The sequence below is a fragment of the Corapipo altera genome, unplaced genomic scaffold (genome assembly GCF_003945725.1).
Source record: "Corapipo altera isolate COAL_440 unplaced genomic scaffold, ASM394572v1 79, whole genome shotgun sequence".
NCBI lineage: Eukaryota > Metazoa > Chordata > Aves > Passeriformes > Pipridae > Corapipo > Corapipo altera.
This window is the reverse complement of record NW_020884927.1, coordinates 656,049-677,499: the sequence shown is the minus strand read 5'-3', so window position 1 is coordinate 677,499 and position 21,451 is coordinate 656,049. Positions and strand designations below refer to the sequence as shown.

Genomic DNA, 21,451 nt, shown 5'->3' with positions numbered 1-21,451 from the left:
GTATGGGAAGGAACTCTGTTGAAATGCTTTTCCTCCTTGCTAAAAATACTCAGCACTTGAAGTGCCTTCGCCCTTCTTATCTATTGATATTTATAAAAGTAAGGCCCAATTTTGCTGGGCAGGCTGAGGCTGGAGGAGAGAAATCTGTGCCCACTATTCCACGTTCTATTTTAGTCCATCACAGTTATGCATCCCATTTATTCTTGTTGTTCCAAAACAAGTTAAAAACTAACTTGGATTTTTTTTTAACAAGTTTCTCTCCTCATGTCATTACGAAGGTTACTGTCAAACTATTTTTTTATTTCCTTTCTCGATGTTTGCACACCACAGGCCAAACCCATCTGCAACTTCCCTCCCTAAATGCAAGTTGCCACCCATAGATCAATTACACAGAAATACAATGACTTACAGTAAAGGAATCATTTGGGAAAAAAACCAAACATATGGAGTTCAACTTATTTATAAATATCTTCAAAAAGGATCCTGGAAACATCCCACCCCGGGGCTGGCCATGCACGAGGCAGAAGTGGTGGGGAGTGGCAAGGGAAGAGGCAGACAGACAAGGATTTTATTTTTTGTCGCATTAAAGTTTTGTTTTCTTCTTTCCAGAAAAACAAGAAAGGCCAGGAAATCCTCAGAAATCGGCATTCCCAACACCACCTCATTAGATGGATGCAAGGCCCTTGCTTCCTGTTCCACACCAAGTGAGGATGGAGCAGGACAATGCCGACCTCAGATTTCATGGGAATGCTACAAACGGAGCAAAAGCCCCACAGGTCAACCCCACACAAAACTGGGGTTATACTGTTCACTTCTATCCCATACTTATACATCCAGTTTTTAACTATGAAAACCCATACCAGGTCTTAGGGTCAGTAAAACTCCTCCTATGCTTATCTCTGAACCAGAGATTAACTGGTCAAGGCTCCTGTTACCATCATCAGCTAGAAGAATTTTGGGGTAGAGATGATAAAAGCGAAGGAATGATGGAGGGAAAAGATCCCAAAGCTCAGAACAGCTCTCTCCCCACTTGCAACCCTGGTGTAGAGGGAAGGAGGGGGACAGGGATCCAGTTAGTGCTGCTCCTGCTCATACCAGGCGTGGAAAGGCAGGAAAGGTGGTGGAACACACATAGAACTCTCCTTTCCAAGCCATGCCTTGGGCTCCTGCTTCCGGGCAGCTGTGCCCTCGTGAATCCCAACAGCAGAGTGAGGCACGAGCAGCTTCACACTAAAAGGTGCTGCTGCACAGGATTGACACACAACTTGGAGGGCCTGGAGAAGCTGCTGTGAGTTTACCACCTTGCTCTTGGCTTGATGTCCAGCAACAGAGGCCAAAACTCACCTCCCTGTATAAACACACCCAGGGGGATAACTGAAATCAAAACAAAAATCAAGTTCCTCCTGCCTGAAAAGCTGTCAAGCATATTAAGTCCTTCTTTTACCTTCCTGACTGTCTGAAAAACTGACAGAAGAAAACTGATTATTACTCTGGAATAAACTGGAATAAAGAAAAAAGGGATAAATCTGGGCTTATCTTCTTAAAATATAAACCCCTCAAGGAATATAATTTGCTGCAATTAAATACAAAAAGACAATCCTTGAGATAAGCCTGAACAAATCACCTTGAGAGTTTAATAAGCTGTGGTTTGGTTTGGGGGATTTTTTTCACTTCATTTATTAATGGTTTTTAACTGACCTGTCAAACCTACTTTGGAACTTCTCACACCCAGAGAACACAGGAGCCAGGACAGAAAGTGTGCAAGACAATCTGCCCATGGCAGGGGGTGGAACGAGATGAGCTCTACAGCCCTTCCAACCCAAACCATCCTAGGATTGTATAATATATTCAGCCACCAGACACAGGGATGTCACCATGGGAAGCTGCACATCTGCCATCCCACTTTTGGACTCGGACTCCCACGGGTCAGTAAGAAATACTTGACACCAAAGTGCTTGAAAAGAGCTGATAATGCTAAAGGTATTTACTGTCCTACAGTAAATACACTGTTGCTTTTACACTTCAGACAACCCTAATTGTTGGTATCTAAAATAACCCTTTCTACGCTCTTCAGATAAAAGTGTTATTTTAACAAGTTCTCTTTTGAGCCTTTCCTCTCTGGGTCAGTAAATGTTAGATACAGGCTGTATTTCCAATGCACAGAAGGCATGAGCTCTTCTCTCCCTGTTTTCTTACTTGCTTTGTTCCATACACAGATGATGTTCCCCAAGCAGCTGAGCAGTGGAATGCTCTGTTCCCAGAGCTGACACCGTGATTCACTGTGCATGCACAGAACAGGGTACAGGATCTCCCAACACTTTCCCCCCAAACCCCAGCCATTTTGCAAACTTGCACTGTGCCTTAATTAAGCAGGTTTATTATCAAGTGAATAAAAGTCCACATTTCCTGCCAAGCCACTAAACCACATTCAAACCGTGGCACACACACCCACTTTAGCATGTCTTGGTGGCGTGGGTGGAAATTCAGGTACACAAAGACCAGCTTTGCAAAGCTGCAATGGTCAGCTGGGCAGAAGGATAATTAAAGCCTGTCAAGTGCAGGGAGAATCAACTCAACATTTATTGGATCACAGAAGTACAAGCAAAGACCAGCAAATCCCAAACTCGCTGCTCCCACCAGGCTGCTGTGGTACCCTGGGGAAGCTCTGGCTCTGAGGAGACCTTGTGGGAGCACTTTGTTGTTCTGAGCTGTTAAAAACCTTTCACTTGGGTGACTGTGGATTTACAGCTCCTTGGCTTCAAGTGGCTCATCCATGGAAACTGTAAGCAAAGGTGCGAGGACACAGATACCTCTTAAACTGACTTTCTTAATGAAATCAGTCTGCAGTGGAATTTCAAATCTACAGGAAGTTTTCCAGAAATAGTGCATGATTTATACCGAGATGATTGCACATCAATTCCTTATTCAGAATCTTTGCCACATTCACTGGGGGAAAAAAGGTTGGGTTTATTTCTGTCCTCCATTCTTCTGCCCTACTGGGCTTTTTCAGTTACTTTTCCCACTCACTCTCCTCTGCTCTTCCCATGTAACAACTGTCAAACACAGCCAATAGGTGGATTAAATCACACAAGCCTTCCTGTTGTACTCACTGTTTTTTTCACAGCTGAACAGTCCATAGCCATTCCATTCCATTTCAATTTATTGTATTTTAAGAGATTGAATATCACTGAATTGAACAAAAGAGATCACCCACCTGGACCCCTGCTTTCAATCCATTTTTAGAAGTCCTTCTTATAATCACAGCTCTAGACTATCAAATGAATCACAGTTCAGTAAATTTAACAATGCCAAAAATATCTACTCTAACATCAATATACATTTTCTTTTTTTTTGAAGCTGGCAATGAGAGGAAAATTAAAATACAAGCTGCGGCTCTTTTACCTTTAAGATCCCTAAATTTTGTGCTACACAGATATTAAGGAAATTTCTGAATGAACCAGAAGGTGGCAATTTCTGGGTAATCCCACCAAAGCCAGGGGGAAGGGAAATCACTGCTTTCACATTCTTTTCCTATTATTAAATGCAATACAATTAAATGCAAGCATTCCTAGTAAAAGAACTGAAGCCAATCACCACAAACTACACTACAGGGAAAATTAGGCAGAATTTATGCAGCCATACAAAAGAGAGTAGTGACACACAACACAACTTCTCACTAAAGGAGGAATAAATGGGCATTTACAGCTCAGAAATTTAGAGCCAGAAACAAAAGGGGAAACAAGACAGAAAGGAAGGGGAAGGGAAGGAGCATGTGTTTATTATCTCAAGATCTTAACTCCAGAGATTCCAGAGGGAGTCAAGAAGCAGCAAAGAGATTCCAGTGCTGCTTCTTCTGACACAGACAGGTCTAATGCTGCCATTACCTGGCCTTACACAGTCGAGGATTGATGGGCAGCTCTTGAAACCTGACAGCTAGAAAGCTGCAATTTAGCAAGAATAGTTATTTTGAGCACTTAGTCTGGAAAAAGCTGAATTTAGCTCAGAGAAGAACTAGCTGCTGCCTGTGATTGTCCCAGAAAGTACCTGACAACGGCAAAAGTTTCATACAGGGACTTTTTAAAGCTTTAAAATCTACAGACACAAGCAGGAAATTATTGTCTGTATTTTTTCTGACCAGCCTAATTATAACTTTCAGCCCTGAAGTAACCTCCAGCATTCACAGAACTCATTTTAAATTCACTCTTCCCTCTACCCTAAACTATCATCTCATTTGTCATCTCCTCTCACGCCCAACTAAGACTGGAAACCTCATATCCAACACTAATTCTCTCCTTTACTGTTATTGGGTAACAACCCTCAGGATTACAAATTTAATCATGATAACAACAGAATACACTGACAAGTGAACCCCAGTACTTCCAGTGGTTACACCAGCAGCAATAATTGGTGTTTTGTCATGTCAGAAGGCGACTGCAGATTTACCTCCCCAAAGAGAAGTGACTGGAGCAGTACAAGTAGCCTCGATGCAGTCCCTTCATCAAGAGGAGATACAGAGATATAAAGAACAGGAGAAAGGTTACATTTAATATCAGGTATCCTCAGAGAAAATATGATTCATTGACAAAGAGATTTATTACTAACTCAGCTTTGCTTTTTAGAGGTTAAAATCTTTTTGTTGCTTAAAGAAAATGAAAAATAAAAGATATCTTAAGTTCCCAGTAAAGAGAAATAGGGACTTATACACATTATTTAAGAATTTGTACTTTACACAACTCAATTTCCTCTCCCTCCTGCAATTATCTGTCTGTAGAGGAAATAACACACAACGTCCTGTGCCTGCCTAGGAGGGTTCATCAGAACAATGAATATACAAGGCAATGACACATTATTTGGGGGGGGGAAAAAAAGAGAAAGAATCTGTTTGAGAACATTAAAAGCTTTTCTGCAGACAGGATTCTGATGGCTCCATGACAGCAGAAAGAAGCATTGCTAAATGCAAACCAGATTCAGAGTATTTCTGACACCTGTACTGCAAGATAGTCATTAAGCGAGATGCTTTTGTTAGTAAATATGTTTTAAACATGTTCACTTGAACGGGCAGCATAAATGTCACTGCACTCAGGTGATTAAATCAATCCTGAAGCTCCCTCAGCCGTGGGTTCTGATGCGACAGCTCAGGGGTACCACCTTTAAGAGCCACACTATTTTATGTAAATGTGAAGGTCCCTGACACATCACCCTCAGCACTCTCAGGTGGAAGATATTCCCCTTGCTCAGATAAAATCCTCCCAGGTACCCGAGACTCCTGCTACTGCCATTACTTACCTGCCAAACAGACAGCAACTCTTGAGATGGTGCAACCATTAAGGCTGTTACTTTGCTGCTATTTGAGAGCTTTGATGTGACAACTTTAAACTTTCATTTAACAGCCTCTTGCCACCATCCTGCACAACCTCCAGGTGACACAGCAGCACTTTGTGGAGATGCAGCTCCAGCAATGGGCATCACAGTTAGAAAACAAAGGATATTGCTTAGCTAAGTCCTTCTCTGCAAGCTTTTGCTGCTTTGCTATTCTTTAAAGCATTGAGTTTTCCATCCAGTTTGCATTTTTATCCTTTTTAAGGCAAACAATGGCGTTAAAGAACAACCAGTTTCAGTTGATTTATAGGGCACAGCTCAAGCTCATTTCAGTTTATCTCCCATTTAAAACGTGGCTTGCATTTTCTCCTGCAGCCATACACCAGCAGACGGGCCAGCTAAAGGGTATTTCAAAGCAGCAGGGATCTCAGGAGAGGAGAGATAAATACAGCAGCATTTGTTAGGCTGGCAGAATGCCATTTGCCGACTTTGACCATGACACTTTATAACCTTTTTGGTTTAAATAAAGATCAAAAGCTCAGGATGTTGAGTTTCACCACCACTTCATGAAGTGCTCACAAGTTCCCTACCGTAACTAACCTTAAATGTATTTATACATTAATAGGAGGCATTAAAAATATTACTTAAAATAATACATTGTATTAAAATATGACATTATATGGGGGTTGTTCAAAATCCAGCTGTCTCAAAGTATGCAGAATATTCATCTCATCTGTTCTTATACAAAAGTCACCACTTAGAAGTTCCTTCTAAAGACTGATGTTGTTTCATTAATCCTGAAATCTCTAAAAGTTGAGTTGTCCATGGCTAACCAAATGCATAAATTTGGACCCCACAAACCCAAAATCACTTTCAAACCCCAAATCACTTTCAAACCCCAAAACACTTTCAAACCCCAAAACACTTTCAAACCCCAAAACACTTTCAGGTTTCCTCCAAGTAATTATTTCCCCAGCAACTAAGGATGAAAGAAAATATTTTTAATGGCATGAGAGGAGTTAATAAGGAAGAGTGGCAATCAAACACAGACTCTACATTGTAAAGACAAAATGCTCATCCAGCCCCTTTTGCAGCAGTTTTTCTGCCAAAAAAAAGTGAGAACACAGAGTAAGGTGTAGAACTGTATCCTCGCTGCTCCCCTTACTATAAACACTGGAAAATAAATACTGTTAGTATCTTCTATGCCTCTTTCTAACATTTCCTTCCTGTGCCATTTCTTTTTCCATCTGACCACTCACTGCAGTGTTCATTCTATCCATGGTCTAGTATGAAGATCTGGGCAGCAGGCTGGGATTACAGAACCCAGCACCAAAATTTCCCAAATGAAGAAACCAAACTGGCTTCAAGCCCACGCTTTCCACAGGACAGAATGAGTGCCTGTATTTATACACCCTATCCAAGTGCTTTTCCCAGTAGGTTCTACCTTCCCACCAGCTGTGTTTCATCTCACTCTCCCAGCATCCTCGACTTCCTAACATCCTGCAGGTATTTTAAAAAAATGCATTTAACACACCTTTCCACGGCATAAATAATAAGATTTAAGTAAAAAAAAAAAAACCAAACCAACACAACACAACTCTGCAGGGATCCTGAAATCATGCTGAAAATTATAAAGCCAAGACTTTTTACATGTTACCCTACTGGCCATGTTTCCCTCAACAAAGAATTGTGCTTTCAAACACTGATGGGCTAAAACATCTCTGAAGAAATCTAAGCAAGGTAAATGCATGTTCTAGTCACTGCAAGACTTGCCTATAAAAAAACCCCCTCTGTTAATTCTCAGACTGCCTTTTTTTTAATTGAAATTTCAACTGAAATAATTCCCTTCTCCTTATCTCTGAAGCAAGTAAAAGGGGCCTACAAGACAGTTGGAGAAGGAATTTTGACAAGGGCATGTAGTGATAGGACAAGGGGGAATGACTTCAAACTGACAGGGGGCAGGGTTAGATGGGATGTTGGGAAGGAATTCTTCCCTGTGAGGGTGGGGAGGTCCTGGCACAGGTTGCCCAGAGAAGCTGTGGCTGCCCCATCCCTGCAAGTGTCCAAGGCCAGGTTGGACAGGGCTTGGAGCAACCTGGGACAGTGGAAGTTGTCCCTGCCCATGGTAGGGGGTTGGAATGAGATGATCTTTTAGGTCCCTTCCAAACCAAACCATTCCAGGCTTCCATGACATTTAATTTCCCTCACTTTCTTACTGTAAAGACTGGTTAATTTATCCGATGTCCCAGGCTATTTACAGAGAGATCAAGGACATCTCTACAGTTTCCTGTATTTGTCACACCACATCTGTCACAGCATAACCAAGGTGAATACTCTGTTTCAAGTCATAGCTCCGTTTTTCCTAGAGGCAGAAATTTCTGAGAAACCTTGAGTAAGTGAAAAGGGACCCGTATGTTTGGGCTAGAACAGAATAACATTGGACAACAAGACCTTTCCAGAGAAGGACAGTGCAATACTTGCCACATCCAGTCCACGACTTCTACACAAGAGATGTGCTTGTGCCTGAACTGCCCCCTCCACAAACACAGAGCTGCAGGCCCAGGAGAGAAAGGCAGAAGCCAGTAATTCACCCTGAAGTCTTAATTTCCAAGAATAACCACTCATTAAAGTCCACACATTGAACAAGACTGGCACTTGCACAAACTTCACCACATGTGGCTCAGGTTGTACCCTCCAGCCCTTATCACAGCCTGGAGCACGAAAGTTGTCCTGCTTGGGGAGGGTGGTTTCAGTCTCCAGTAACTCACCTAATCAGTCCTAATTAGCCCGAGTCATTGAAGAGCCTTCTGCCCTATTAAAGATTCATTCCCTCGGATATGCCACTGCAGAAATTGTTTCCTGCTGAGGCAGTCTCTGATGTCTGCTCTGCAGAGGAGCAGCACCAAGGAGGGCTCTTGCACCAGCAAGACACAAGGCTAATAAAATCAGTTCTTGAAATTTGAGACAGCCTCCCAAAACCAGTCACCGGGTATGCATGTAATCACACTCCATAATTATTCTAATTTGCACAATTAAGAGCTGGATAAACACCATAAATTTACATGAAAAACCCCAGGCACTGGCTGGTGCTGCTACTGGAATATTTTAAAATCCAAAATATCCAACACGGCTGATGACAATTTCGGCAACCATGCAACACGAGAGCACCTTACTGAAATCCAGTTAGATACTTGCCACCAAACCAAAAGAATAAGAACAAAGCAATGAAATAGTTTTTCCTACAGCTCATTAGCACCGTTTTCTTCACAACCTCATCTTTAGGTAGAGTCGCAACCCACACAATGGTTTAAATGCTCCTGAGATGCCCGTCTCCTGCAAGCTCCCCTCTCCCCCAAAAACCTCCCACAACAAAAGCCACCCTATTTAAAGAGACTGCTGCTGTTGCAGAGCCAGGCTACAGCAGAAATCCCAGGGCAGGCTAAGGAACAGACTTTAAACACACATTCCTCTGGATAAACATCTTGTCCACAGACAAAGCATTTCCAGGCTGCCATCTCACACTGGAGATCAAAGATGAAAACAACAGCAGTACCCACCACCTCTCTGCCCGCATTTCTCCTCCCAGGCACCCAAACCAACCCTGTGAGCAGTTATCTTTCCCATCAGGCAAGATGCTTCTCGTACTCACCGCTCCACGTCTTTGCCTGCACCAGCACCTTCCTCACCAGGCTTGCCATACTGGAATTTTTACCCGTGTTGTCTAAACCTGCTCAGGGCCAAACCAGGGGGAAGAGGTAAAAAGGGACGCCTGCATCTCGCCCCTGCTCCTCCAGCAGCCCCGTGGCTTTTGCTACTGAGGCTGCTCAGCATCTGAAGGAACAAGGCTGAGCACACACACACACACACACACGTGCATGCACACGCACAGGAAGCTTGGAACTGAATCAGGATTAAAGGGACTGACTTCCTTCTTCATGCTCCAGTATCTCGGCTGTAAACAAGCCCTGCACAGTTAGCTAAGCCAAGCCGAAAAGTCCAGCAGTGAAGGACAAAAGCAGGGAGTGGCTCCGGCAAGGAATAACTATTTTAAATACACAAACATCTTCCCATCAGATTAAAACTGGGCTTTTAAATTAGGCAAATTCTGAGGCCATTGTTGGGACAGGGTAACTCAAGACAAACAGGAGACGCTGCTTCCTCCTCTGGAGAGGGCTTCTGGATTTCCAGGACGAAGTGTCCCATAAGCATTCCAAGCGTCTGGGCAAAGGACTCGAGAAGTGTTCATGGCACTCCAGGGCTGGAAGGCAAAGAAGGGAGAGACAGATGCAGAAACAAGCCCCAGAGGAGGCACCAACAGCCACAACTGCTGCACCTTGTGGGAGTAATGGTAGGAGCCATGGGAAGCAAGGGATGGCTGGGTCAGCCCACGTGTCAGCCAGCCCCCAACTCTCCAGGAACAAGCTTTGCCTGGCTGGAATGTGTGTGTGTGTCTGTCTGTGTGCAGGGGTCAAACACATCCTCCCCAGGTGTGTTTCATGCACAACCTGCTTGTATTCTGGGAGATCTCCACCTCACCACACACGGCCTCAGGCTCCTTTAGTCTCCAAGGGGTTTTCCCCACCATTCTGAGGCATTTACCTCATGGCAGCTCCACCTCTGAGCACACAGAACACACCAGCAGCACGCACCAGACACACCACCAAACCCTTCTGCACAGATCCAGAGGGCTCTAACATTTACCCCGTTGCTGGCAACAAAAGCTCTCTTGCCAGAGACTGTCCCTCTATGGATACACTAACGAAGCACTGCCTGACCTCTGTGGTAAAGGTTGAGTGAGGAGAAAGCCAGAACTGGGCAATCCTTAGCCCCAAGGCGGTAAGTAACAAGTGCCTCTCTGAAACAGCTGCCATCCTATGCCTTTTCAGACATGTTTTTTATTTATCTTTCTATCAAAGACCACTTATCTCATAAAAGACCTTTATTACATCTAAACTGAAGCACAGAAAGTGCTGCAACTATTCAAACATTCTTTGTATTACCACCTTGCAAACTGGGTACTAAAAGATTCTCCATTTTTTCTTACTCTCTTAATAAGGCAACAGCAGATTCCATTGTCCTCCCCTCCTCTTTCCACCTCGTCTTTCAAGAAACCCAATTCTTACAAAAGTAAAGTACGATCAAACTGCTGCTAATCCCTTCAGGTAAGTGTGAGATCAAGGGGCTGGGCTCAAAAAAGAAACAGTGCTGCTCTCAGAATCAGAAAGTTCACAGGAACCTTTCCAGGTGCGCTGCACGAGGTTCACAACAATCCTGTCCATAAGAGAAGTCCAACTGCAGAGAGGCAGGGGAGCACAGGACAAGCAGTGTGCAAGCTCAGCAGCCTTCTGCCAAAGGGCTCCTTCTCCTTGTTCCACTGTCCAAGCTGGAGCAGTAACACTTCATTACAGAAGAGCTGCACACAGTTCAAACCTTCATTGCCATTAACCAGGAACAAGCTGCCAGCACATAGGAGTTTGACTGAAAAATCATCCCTCTGTCTTTGCTCCCCTTCACTTGACTGGGTTTGGGTTGAAAGGGACCTAAAAGATCATCTCCTTCCAACCTCCCGTCCTGGGCAGGGACACCTTCCACTAGCCCAGGTTGCTCCAAGCCCTGCCCAACCCTGGACACTTGCAGGGATGGAGGAGCCACAGCCTCTCTGGGTAACCTGTGCCAGGGCCTCACCACCCTCACAGGGAAGAATTCCTTCCCAACATCCCATCTAACCCTGCCCTCTCTCAGTTGGAAGCCATTCCCCCTTGTCCTGTCATTCCAGGTCCTTGTAAAAATTCCCTTCCCAGCTCTCTTGTAGACCTTTCAGGTACTGGAAAGGGCTCAGTGTTCTCCCTGGAGCCTTCTCTGCTCCAGGCCGAACAACTCCAACTCTGTCAACCTTTCTTCACAAGAGAGGTGCCCCAGCCTCTTCTCCAGATCATCTTCATGGTCCTTCTCTGGACTTGCACCAGCAGGTCCACACCCTTCTTACAGGGGAGAGTTTTGTGTAGCCCAATAGAGCAGCCAACTGCCTCAATACAAGTGTCCATGTTATGCACACATCCACTGAAAGACGCTCAGAATTTAATTCAAGTGTAATGAAATCACTGCCGCAGTACAAAACATAAATCACTTCTTTAATACCCGTCAGCCAAAAGAAGGCTTCACATTAACACCCTCGACTCTGCCAAGTACTGAAACAATTACCACATGAATATTAACGGGGGTTCCTTGGCAGGATGATGGGATTGTCATGGGGAATCTCAGGAGGCGCCTCAAATTTGTATCAGTGAACAGAGCGATTCCTTCGGGCAGCAGAGGCTCCTCGGCCTGGCTATGAGGGGGTTCCACATAGTAAAAATAACAAGCCCCAGGATGAGACTCCTCGGGAGCAAGGAAAAGAAAATGTGGCTGCTTCCACCAGCAGCGCTCTGAGGAATCACAGCCTCTTGTGCTTCAGAAAGGGAAAAGTGCAGGAGCAGCTCTGCTGCTTCCCACACCCCATAAGGGGGAGAAAAATGGGCTTGAATGTGGGATCTATTTAAGGTCAGGTCAAAAGAAGAGTCCAGTCAGTTGACCCCTCGAAGGGGTTTTCTGGGATAAACCAACACCGTGACATACAGGGATGGGACTGAGGAGAATGGAGAGCAGCACACAGGCTTCAGACCAGCAAAGCTGTGCTCAAACTCTTCCACTGGCTTCCACTATCAACCCCACTTCCCCAACAGCTGGGGCTTTCACCTCTTACACATCAAATTGAACAGTATGTTTTACACATCAAATTGAACAGTATGTTTTACATTTCTGTGGTGAAAGCTGATTACAGCTCCTCAGCTGGCCCCAGAAACACAAGGAATCATGCAATTCCCTGAGGTGAGCCTAGGATTTTGGCTCTCTTGGCAGCCAAGACTTGCAAACAATCTTCAAAGGTTTAATGCTTTAAACTGAAGTTTCACCAGCAGCACCTTCAATCTGGGCACCGTCCTCCTAGCCTGCCATGTGATTATGGACAGTCACAGTAAAAACTGGTTCCTAACAAGGAATAAATACAAGGTCAATCATACTTTTAATGTTACGTATAAACCTAGTAATTAGAATTTTTGTTTCAATTACAAATATACTCAAACCCAGAGAGATTATCACCTCGGGTATTTAGGATCCCAGGATACATTTTAAGCTTGGGATCCACATATTTATGATACACGATTCTGGACCAAGACACATAGAGGGTGTTGTGATTTCAGGTCACATTTGTTCTAAGGATCCACCAGCACCTCTGATTTTACAGGCTTTACCAAAAAGGAAGGACATCCTCTCCCCACCCTTAAATAAAGCTGCTTCTGCAGACTCTTAAAAAAAAAAAAAATAAAGAAGAAAAAAAAAGAAACAAGTTGACACCCAGCACAGTGACCTGATGTTTTCCACACTTTTGCCCTCTGATAAGCACAAAAATGCCTTCTGCTGGGCGTTTTCCCTGTTAACCTTCCTGAGCAAAACCATTAATGCTTGGAAGAGAACAGAACCTAATGCAGTAGGTAATGATACTAAATATAAGCAGTGAATCAGATCACTTTGTTTCTCGGGCACTCAGCTTAACGAGATGTTTCAGAAGTTCAAAAACACAGTCCCTGCCTGCGCAGACCCCAGGACAGCTGATCATTCCTCATTCGTATGGGGTTTTTTGGGGGGTTAAGCGAAATGTATTCTTCGAAATAGAGTTTAACAGAACTCTGAGAAACAGATGCAGTTCAGCAGTTGCTGTTAAAAAAACTCACCGGTGACCACCTAACAAAACATTATTACAATTGGCCTAAGTAAAGAGAAAGGAGGGGCAGAAGAAAGCACACAGGGCAGGGAGTGTCCAGGACACCACTGGGATTCCTTTCAGATCGCTCCTGCCACGGGTTTGGGAACAAAATCATGGAATCACAGCATGCCCTGTTCAGGCAGGACAGATTAACCTGGCTGGATGGCCATGCAATGGGGAATCTGCTCCCCAACTCCTCCAACTCCAGCAGAAGGACAAGAAGAGTCCAAGTGTTCAACTGCCCTTGGAAGCCAAGTCTCCAGGCTGGCAAAGTGACAAAGCCAGCAGGAGATGCTTCCCACCGTGCAAAGGACAGTGGGAGACTGCTTTTGAAACAGAGAAATACACACTTGTCAAAAGGAAGAGATTAAATATCTAATGGACAAGTCAATGGAGGAAATCAATGGTGCATTAATAGCTTCGATCAAAGTATTTGCACAGTCTGCATTCAAACACTCTCTTTGGGGAAAAAAAACAACCAAAAAACAAACCATCAAAAACCCCCAAACACACTACAGATCAAAGACCCTTATTATTCAAAAAAATAGGAAGTTGTATATTTAAAGTTTACCTCTTCAGATAATCACCAATTCCTGACCTCCCACCCCAGCAAAGGGTGTCCCATCTGGAAAAAAATCATTTGACTGAAAAATTCAACTTTTTAAGCCTTTTCAGTGCCATGTCTGTATGCACATAAACTAGGAATTAAGATAGACAAGGAAAAGAACACTGAGACTACATGGGAGATTGCTATAAATTTGTCTCCAGAGATAGTCTTCATTTGGGAGCAGAAGTATATTTATTTTCTATGTTTAAATGCCGATAGCAGTTCCATGTCTCTGGTTTGCTTTAGCAAAATTTAAAACACAGGGAAATTATCATTAACTGCAGGCAGCAATAATGCTGCTGTGACTGATACCGGACATCTATAGCAAGGGGGGAGGAGGGGGGGAGGGGGGAGAACCACATACATTTCCAGAAATGTGCTGATGAAATGACAGATTGTCTCCTTGAAACTAAGATATCAAAACCAAATGTCTCTAATAACTCTTGATAGGACAAAAAAAAAACCAACAAACCACTGCAAAGAAGTCACAAACATGGAGTCCCCTTTCCTGCAGGATGAATTCTCTAAAATACAGCTCAATACTTTATCTGGATTTCTACTGCCTGCAAAATTGAACTTAACAGCAGCAGCTCTTCAAGTTCTCAGTACAGAGCTCAGGCTCCTCCTTCCCCGAACAACCAAGTTCCCCATGGCTGTGGGCTCTGAACACACGTGGCACAGTCCTCACTGAGGTTTCCAAGAGCTGTTTTATCTCAGCTCTTTCAAACCTCAGGCTCCTTCCCCAAATCCGGTCTCCCTTTCTTCCCCAGCAACCTGCATCCTCTGGAAGAAGTCCCCTTCTCCCTGCAGCTTCTCTTACCCATGTCTGCACATTTCACAGTGGGAAAGAAGAGAAGGAGAAAAGAAGAGGACAGGAAGACAAGGTCAGGTCCTTTCACTCAGAGAGAGTCAGCAGAGGGGATTTCATGTCTGTCCTCAGAGAAGCAGTTGTGGGAGTCAGCAGAGTAACACAGAATCCTAGAAAAGGTTAGGTTGGAAGGGACCTTAAAGCTCATCTTATTCCAGCTCCCTTGCCAGGAGATTTTCCACTAGACCAAGTGTTTCCAAGACCTCTCCAACCTGGCCTTGGACACTTCCAGGGATGGGGCAGCCACAGCTCCTCTGGGCAACCTGTGCCAGGGCCTCACCACCCTCCCTCATAGGGAAGAATTTCTTCCTAATATCCAATCTAAAAAAACTCTCCTTCAGCCTAAAGCCATCCCCCCTTGTCCTATAAGCAGCTACAGGTGGTGGCAAAACAAACAGGCAGAGTGCTAGTGCCTGCAATTGTCTATCTCCACACAACACCTGCAAGGATGAGGCAAAAAAATCCCCCCAAAATACAGTCCACATGGTGACAAGTGTTTCTCACCTCTGACACAACATTCTCTATGAGCAAATTAACTTTGCTGAAGTTCATCCAGTATTTTAAGGTGCACTCAAAAAAAAAAAGAGAAAATAGGGTGAGGTTTTAATTTCTGTTGACCAAAGGTTTTGATAAGGAAGAATTTGCAGATTGTTCTCTCCTCTCCCACTGCCCTCCCTCCCTTGGGAGACTGACAATTTTCTGCATAAATGTGCAAGGAAAGACATATTAAGGGTTGCTTTTGAGCTGCAATTTGAGCCAGACCAAAAAAAAAAAAGGAAAAAAAAAAAGGAAAAAGAAAAAACAAGAAGCTAAATTCAGAAAATGGGAAATCTGAACCAAAAGATGAAAAAGAACTGTGCAAACTGCCAGTGAAGGGGGAAAGGCTTTGTGGCTGACACAGAGCCCCTGTGCCAGCCTGGCACATCTCGGCCACGAGGAGCTTTCAGCGGCCTAATTGCCTCCCTTAACTGCTGAGTGAATAACCCAGCACCCGGACAAACAGGAAATCGTTGGGAAGGGAACAACAAACAGCCAGTGGCTCATTCTGCAGGTTAAGGTGCTTTTAAATGAAATGAACTATTAAGAGATCACAGCTTCCTAATCAAACCACGTGTTTGAAAGATGAAGGGAGGGAAGAAGAGGGAGGTCAGGGAGATCGAGGATGGGAAGCTAAAATAAGATGAGGTATCTACAGTGGATTAAATGGGGTGAAAACAGAAGAAATGTGCGCTTGGGTTAGTCTTTACATACTAGAATGGTCCTTACACAGGACTCTGCAGTCCCTGGCCCAATACAAACAGATGCACATCAGCTGGAAATGGACATGGCATCTCTCTAGAAAAATAATTCTGGGATGTGTGTAAGAGACAGGAGTGGATTTCTATAACCCTGTGTTCAGCACAGGGAGGAAATGCTGTTGCACCTGCACAACATCCATCTCACTTCTGATCCCTGTTACCACAGGACTGTTCCCAGTTCTTGCCACTGGCTCTGCAGGGAGGTGAGATTAATGATTTTGTTGCCAGCACCAGTGCAAAGAAAAATACATCAGAGCTCAGCCTCCCCTGCACCTCTTGTTTTAGAGGAGGATTTCCAGCCAAAGGATGCTAAAAGGACAAAAGAGCAAGTGTTTCCTCACCCAGTTTACTTGCTGGTGTGCCACAGAAAGAGTACATAATTCATTAGTATGCTAATAAATTTCCTATTTTATTGTAGGATACTGCCAAGGTAAAATAGAAAAACTGCTGTTACTCTGTTAGTGAGCTACCTTATCTTTATAAATAACCAAACATGCAGTTAACTGACAGTAATTGCAGCTTTAGCTGCTCTGCAAGGTAGAAGAGACTCAAAGGTATCCATTTCCCTCTCTCTCAGTCACCCCCTGGTGATATCAAATTTACTCAATGCAGCTCTATTGGTAATTCTTGAGGTCTGGAATAGGTTTATTGCAGGTGCCAATTCGATAAGAGGAGGATGCAGATATTAATCTTTAACATAAGGGTTTTCTTTACCAAGAAGGTCAGCCAACTAAAACAACCCTTTAAAAAAAAAAAAAAAACCCAACTTTCTTTAACCCAGGACAATTTTTCTTCCTCTCACCTGTTGGAAACGGTTCTTAAAATATTAAAATACCGCCCTAAGTCTTAAGCCTAAGTACTAAAATTGCAAGAGGTATGAGCCCTTTTGCCTCCCCAGCTTGTCACCTTTCCAGGGAACTGCACCCTTGAGACAGCTCGAGGCCACCAGACAGTTTGTCCCCCCCCCTAAAGGAAGGGGTCCTATGCTCTGTGCAGCTGACCCCAGTCACTCCTCAGTACTGGAGCATTCCTCTACCTCCCATCCCTCAGTAACAGGGACTACTGAGCTCCAGAGCCAGCATAAGAGGAGTACAAATCCTGGTGGCAGCAGGCTGTGATACTGTTTAGGTGTATTATGAGACTGCTCTGGTACTCAATAAACAGAACCAATGCCAAAAGGCACCGTGGACTCGCGGGAGAGGACAGTGTGGAGCCACCCTTCACCTGGAGTGGTCCTGCCAGTAGGAATTTACAGTGTGGGAGGCCAGACTGCTTAGGTCCTCCTGGAGAACAGCAACAGGAACTTGCTGGTCTCTGCCTTTCTTTCCCAGGATCTCCCCCTCCCCCCCCCATCGCAGACCAGACACGTTTAATGGCTGTGAGCGCGTAAGAGATCGGACCTTTGCTGTTGGCAGACAGCTGCCAGAAACCCACTCTCAATCCCTAAACTTGAGCACATCTGTAAGGAAAACAGAGTTTAGAACTGCACGAGAATCTTGTCATTTGCTCTCCAAAATAACCCTAAAAGCCCATGGCAATCCACGGGGCAAAGGAATGCTGTTTTCCCTCAAATGAGCATTTCGATCCGGGAATTAAAACTACCCTTTTTGAAAACTCATGGATTTACACATTGGCTGTGTGAAAGCCTGACTGTGCAGTTTAATGGAGCAATTGTTTTTCCTTTAGCAGAAGAGAAAGGCAGTTTTTGTCAATTGTTTCACACAACTCTTCTTCATCAGTTTTCCCAGGGAGATCTTTACATGAGCACACACAAACACCTCTGCCACGGGGCAGGCACTTGTATGTTAGAGTAGGTGAGAGGAAAAAAAAAGCTACAAGGTACAGTAGCCCCAAAAAAGCAAATCATATCTTCACACTCGATTCCAGCCATGCTACTGGATGAAAATGTGGGAATTTCCCTTATGCCTGTAGTCCTGAGCTTTTGCTTGAACTACAATTAGAGGCTACGAAGCAAGAAGAAAAACCACCTACCTTCCTCTTTTTCCTCGTCTTAAAATGTTTGTCTGGAAAGGGTGAAAAAGCACAAAGCAGGGTGCTAATTTTACTGCAGAAATTGGGAATATCTTTAAGAGCAACAGTTGCCTTTATTGAAGCAGAGTTGACCCAACCACTTGTTGCTTTCTTGCGAGTGTAACCGAGTCAACAGTCAGCTGAAAAACGTCAGGGTGCAGCTGATGTTATGCCAAAGATGCTCAAGTTTTTCTAGGAGGGGGGTAAGTCAGGCATTTGACAGGCTCTTTTGGACTGCAACCAGGGGAAGCAATAGGCAGCCAAAAGTTTAGTTCCCAAGAGACAAGCCTTCCCCACTGGCGTAAAATAGCTCTGGGATACCATTTCCGTGCAAGGCAAAAGGCACCCCGGGCCCCCAAAGCAAAGTGGTTTCAAAAGCTAATTCACCACTGGCATGTCAATGACCAGCTAGAATCATCTGTGCAAAATGGTTTTCTGTAAAATGACTGTTTGAAGGGAGCAGGGGAAAGGTGAGGGATACCCACAAACGCTGTTTTTACTCACACTTCTACTGTCCCAAATAAAGCACAAACTTGGAAGTTGAGTGGGGGGACAGTAGAGATTGTGCCTTTGGCACAGAGAGAAGAGAAGGGAGAAGGTTTGGCCTCAGTGGCAGCTGCTGCAAACCTTTTTAATTCTCCCACAGACTGAAAAAGAGTGCAGGTAAAAAATATCCTAAAGAACATCACTATCAAAAGGATAGGAAAATCAGCAAGATGGCACCACTGCTGCACCTGGGACAGCAATAAGGAAGGGAAGCACACAGACAAAAGAGACAGGATGAGAAATACCATAAACTACAGAAGAAGGAAACAAGAGAGGAGGAAGACAAGGAAGAATACAGCCAGACTGGTTGTTCTGGGAGTGGGAGAATAGATGAAATATAGGAAGTGTCACAAGCCAAGTGCATACTTCTGTTTCTTTCCTATGAAACCATAGGGGACAAGATCATACAGGTATTTTCCACCTCAGTTAATAAGCACATATCTCCAGGCTAGTAAGTGCCAGGTGTATTTTTCCAAAGACTTGAGGAAATGCTCATATTGGAATTAAAAATAAAAGGGAATGCTCAGTTAATCTGCTCTGCAACCTGAGTCCCACTTATAAACGGCAGGGGCTGGAGACAATGAGGAATTGCTGGATTACAGAGTCCTCTGCAATGCAGGGAGCAACAGCTGAGGGGTAAAGTTGGAACACCACCAGCGGGCTCAGAATGCCAAATTAAGTTTGCTTGCACAGTTGTTGCTAATAAAAACCACAAAGCCTCTCTCTCTCTCTCTGTCCCTGCACTGCCTCATTCATCCCGCTCCATAACGCTGAAACACAACTAAAATCACAGAGAGTGCCTCAGGAAATAAATCCTGTCTCTAGCACCATCCAGTATTCCCCACAGTCAAGTGAATGGAGCAGCTGCAAAGCCAGGTATGGCTTCCCATGGCATCCTTCAGCCAGGATGTTTGGTGAAGTCCATTCCCGATGCAGACTGGAGTTGTCACTCCAATGCATCCCAGCAGGAGAGGCACTTCCAGAAGGTGTCATTTCAAGCCAATGAAGTCATGACAACAAAAATCAGTAGAAAAATATTTTCCTGTCTATCTCATGGACAAACGGAACTTGCTGACATTCATTGAAAGGTCTGTTGGGAGCTACAAAACGATTCCTCCATTTTCTAAGGGCGTAAACTCTTCGCCGAGCGTGAAGGGCTGTCCTGCGATTCCCAGGGATGCAAATGGAAAGGGATAACGTGCACTGAGCTCCAGAAGCTGCTCTGTCAGAGCTCGGTAATTACATGAACGAGCTGATCTATTAACAGAGAGTCTAAATACAGCCCCCCAAGGGGCTACAACTCAATCAATGGCATTTTGAAAGGCACTTTAGTGCTGCGAGGGAGCGGCGACGGCAGAAGGAAGAGCAGCCGTGTGGTTATCGGCAGCGAGGAATTACCTACTTACGGAGTAATAAATCATGCTATTAAAAATAACCCAACACATTACACTACAAGGAACTTCATTTCACACAGGCCACATTTAGAAGTACATCAGTTAACTCTAATTTGCCTTTATATAGCAGATTAGCAATAGAAATTCTCAGCTTGCCTTTAAATCGAAGGGTTTCCCAACTGCATCAGCAGAGCAAACAATCTCGGCCCTGCAACTTCCTAACAGTTTTCTTATTGTGAAAATGATTCTGACTTCAGAAGGCAGCTTCTCCTGCAGTAAGGAAGATGTGTCAGGGAATTACTCAGCCCAACAGCCCTTTGACAGTTAACCCCACCAGCCATCCTCCTCCGCACGGGGAGAATCACTACTGCAGCACAAAGCATTTTGTAGAGCAAACCGATCCCAAGAGCCCCCTAATAAAATTCTGTTGTAGCCTGAAGAGTCATCTTTCAAAGAAACATGTGCTCCTCACTGTTTTCTTGTGTAAACAACACTGTAAACCAGATATTTACTTTCTCAGGTCAAGCTAACTTAATCACATAAAATATGTGCATGTTTTCTACAACTTCAGATGAATTTCACTTTATCAGAGTCCCACAGTTAAAGACCGTGATTCTGGAGAAAAGAAAATGTTTGGGGAAATACTTAATTTTGCTGAAGAACATCACAATCTCTTCTTTCTGCAAGTAGCCACTATGGATACAATGAAATCCATGCATGGCTCTCATCCTTGTTTCAACACTCTGTGGCACAACACACTGATCTTCACAAATAACAGCCCTACTTGCACTCTGGACATGTGGATTGTTCTGGGGTTTTAACAGTGGTTAGAAAAAGAGGAAATGCTTCTCCATTACTCACCTCTCCTCATTACAACAGGGAGAAAGAAAAAAAGCACCCTAGCAGGAGCTGCTCTATATTCCAGGCAACTCAACACACAGGAAAAGCCCTTGGAAGAGGAGGATTATTAGCATGTAGCAGAGCCCAAGAAGTCAGAGAGCAAACATGAGCAAGGCTGTACAGTCAGAGATGTGATGCTACATTCCTTAGAAATACTATCATTTTATTACATTCCCCTTCAAGGAATTAGACAAAGCTGCAGTACTTGAGAAGATGAACAAAAGGAAAAAGGGATCAAGAAATGAAGGTGTGGCAGACCATAGTCAAAACCAAAATTACTCACAAAGACATTCTCATATACAAACATGCTTTGTTGCCTGCTTTTTATTTTTGCAACTTTGACATACTTCTCTGCTTATATTTGTGCATATGTTTGGTTTCTCTCTGCAAAAAAAAAAAATAGAAAACTGCACACAGCTTGGACTGTGCCTATGAAAGTGTAATTCTGTATGAGCAGGGAACAGCCACAGGCCAAGTCAGCAACTTTCAACACAGCTGGCATCAGGGATTCCACACACTATGGTCCTTTTGTTACCAGAGCTGAGGGACGTCAAATATTTCTCTCATTTGACCAGCACATGTTGCTCTACCGTACATGGATTTTATGCAGCCTGAGCTTTCAGTCTGAAACGGAGAGGAAGCTTTTAAAATTTCTAGTTTTATATTTCCAAACAAGACTGAAGGATC

General features: G+C 44.1%; 1 protein-coding gene across 2 annotated transcripts in view; it reads right to left on the bottom strand.

Annotated features, from left to right (window-relative positions):
- Positions 1-21,451, bottom strand: part of RASAL2 (RAS protein activator like 2) — a 189,552-nt gene that overhangs the window by 117,843 nt on the left and 50,258 nt on the right. The window contains exon 1 of one of the 2 annotated variants that reach the window (XM_027658397.1): positions 8,969-9,152. The exons of the other annotated variant lie outside the window; for it this stretch is intronic. Within the exon in view, the coding sequence (XP_027514198.1) occupies positions 8,969-9,017 (49 nt within the window). The 5' untranslated portion in view covers positions 9,018-9,152. Of the gene's footprint in view, positions 1-8,968; positions 9,153-21,451 lie in introns of those variants that run through there. 2 annotated transcript variants of the gene reach the window in all.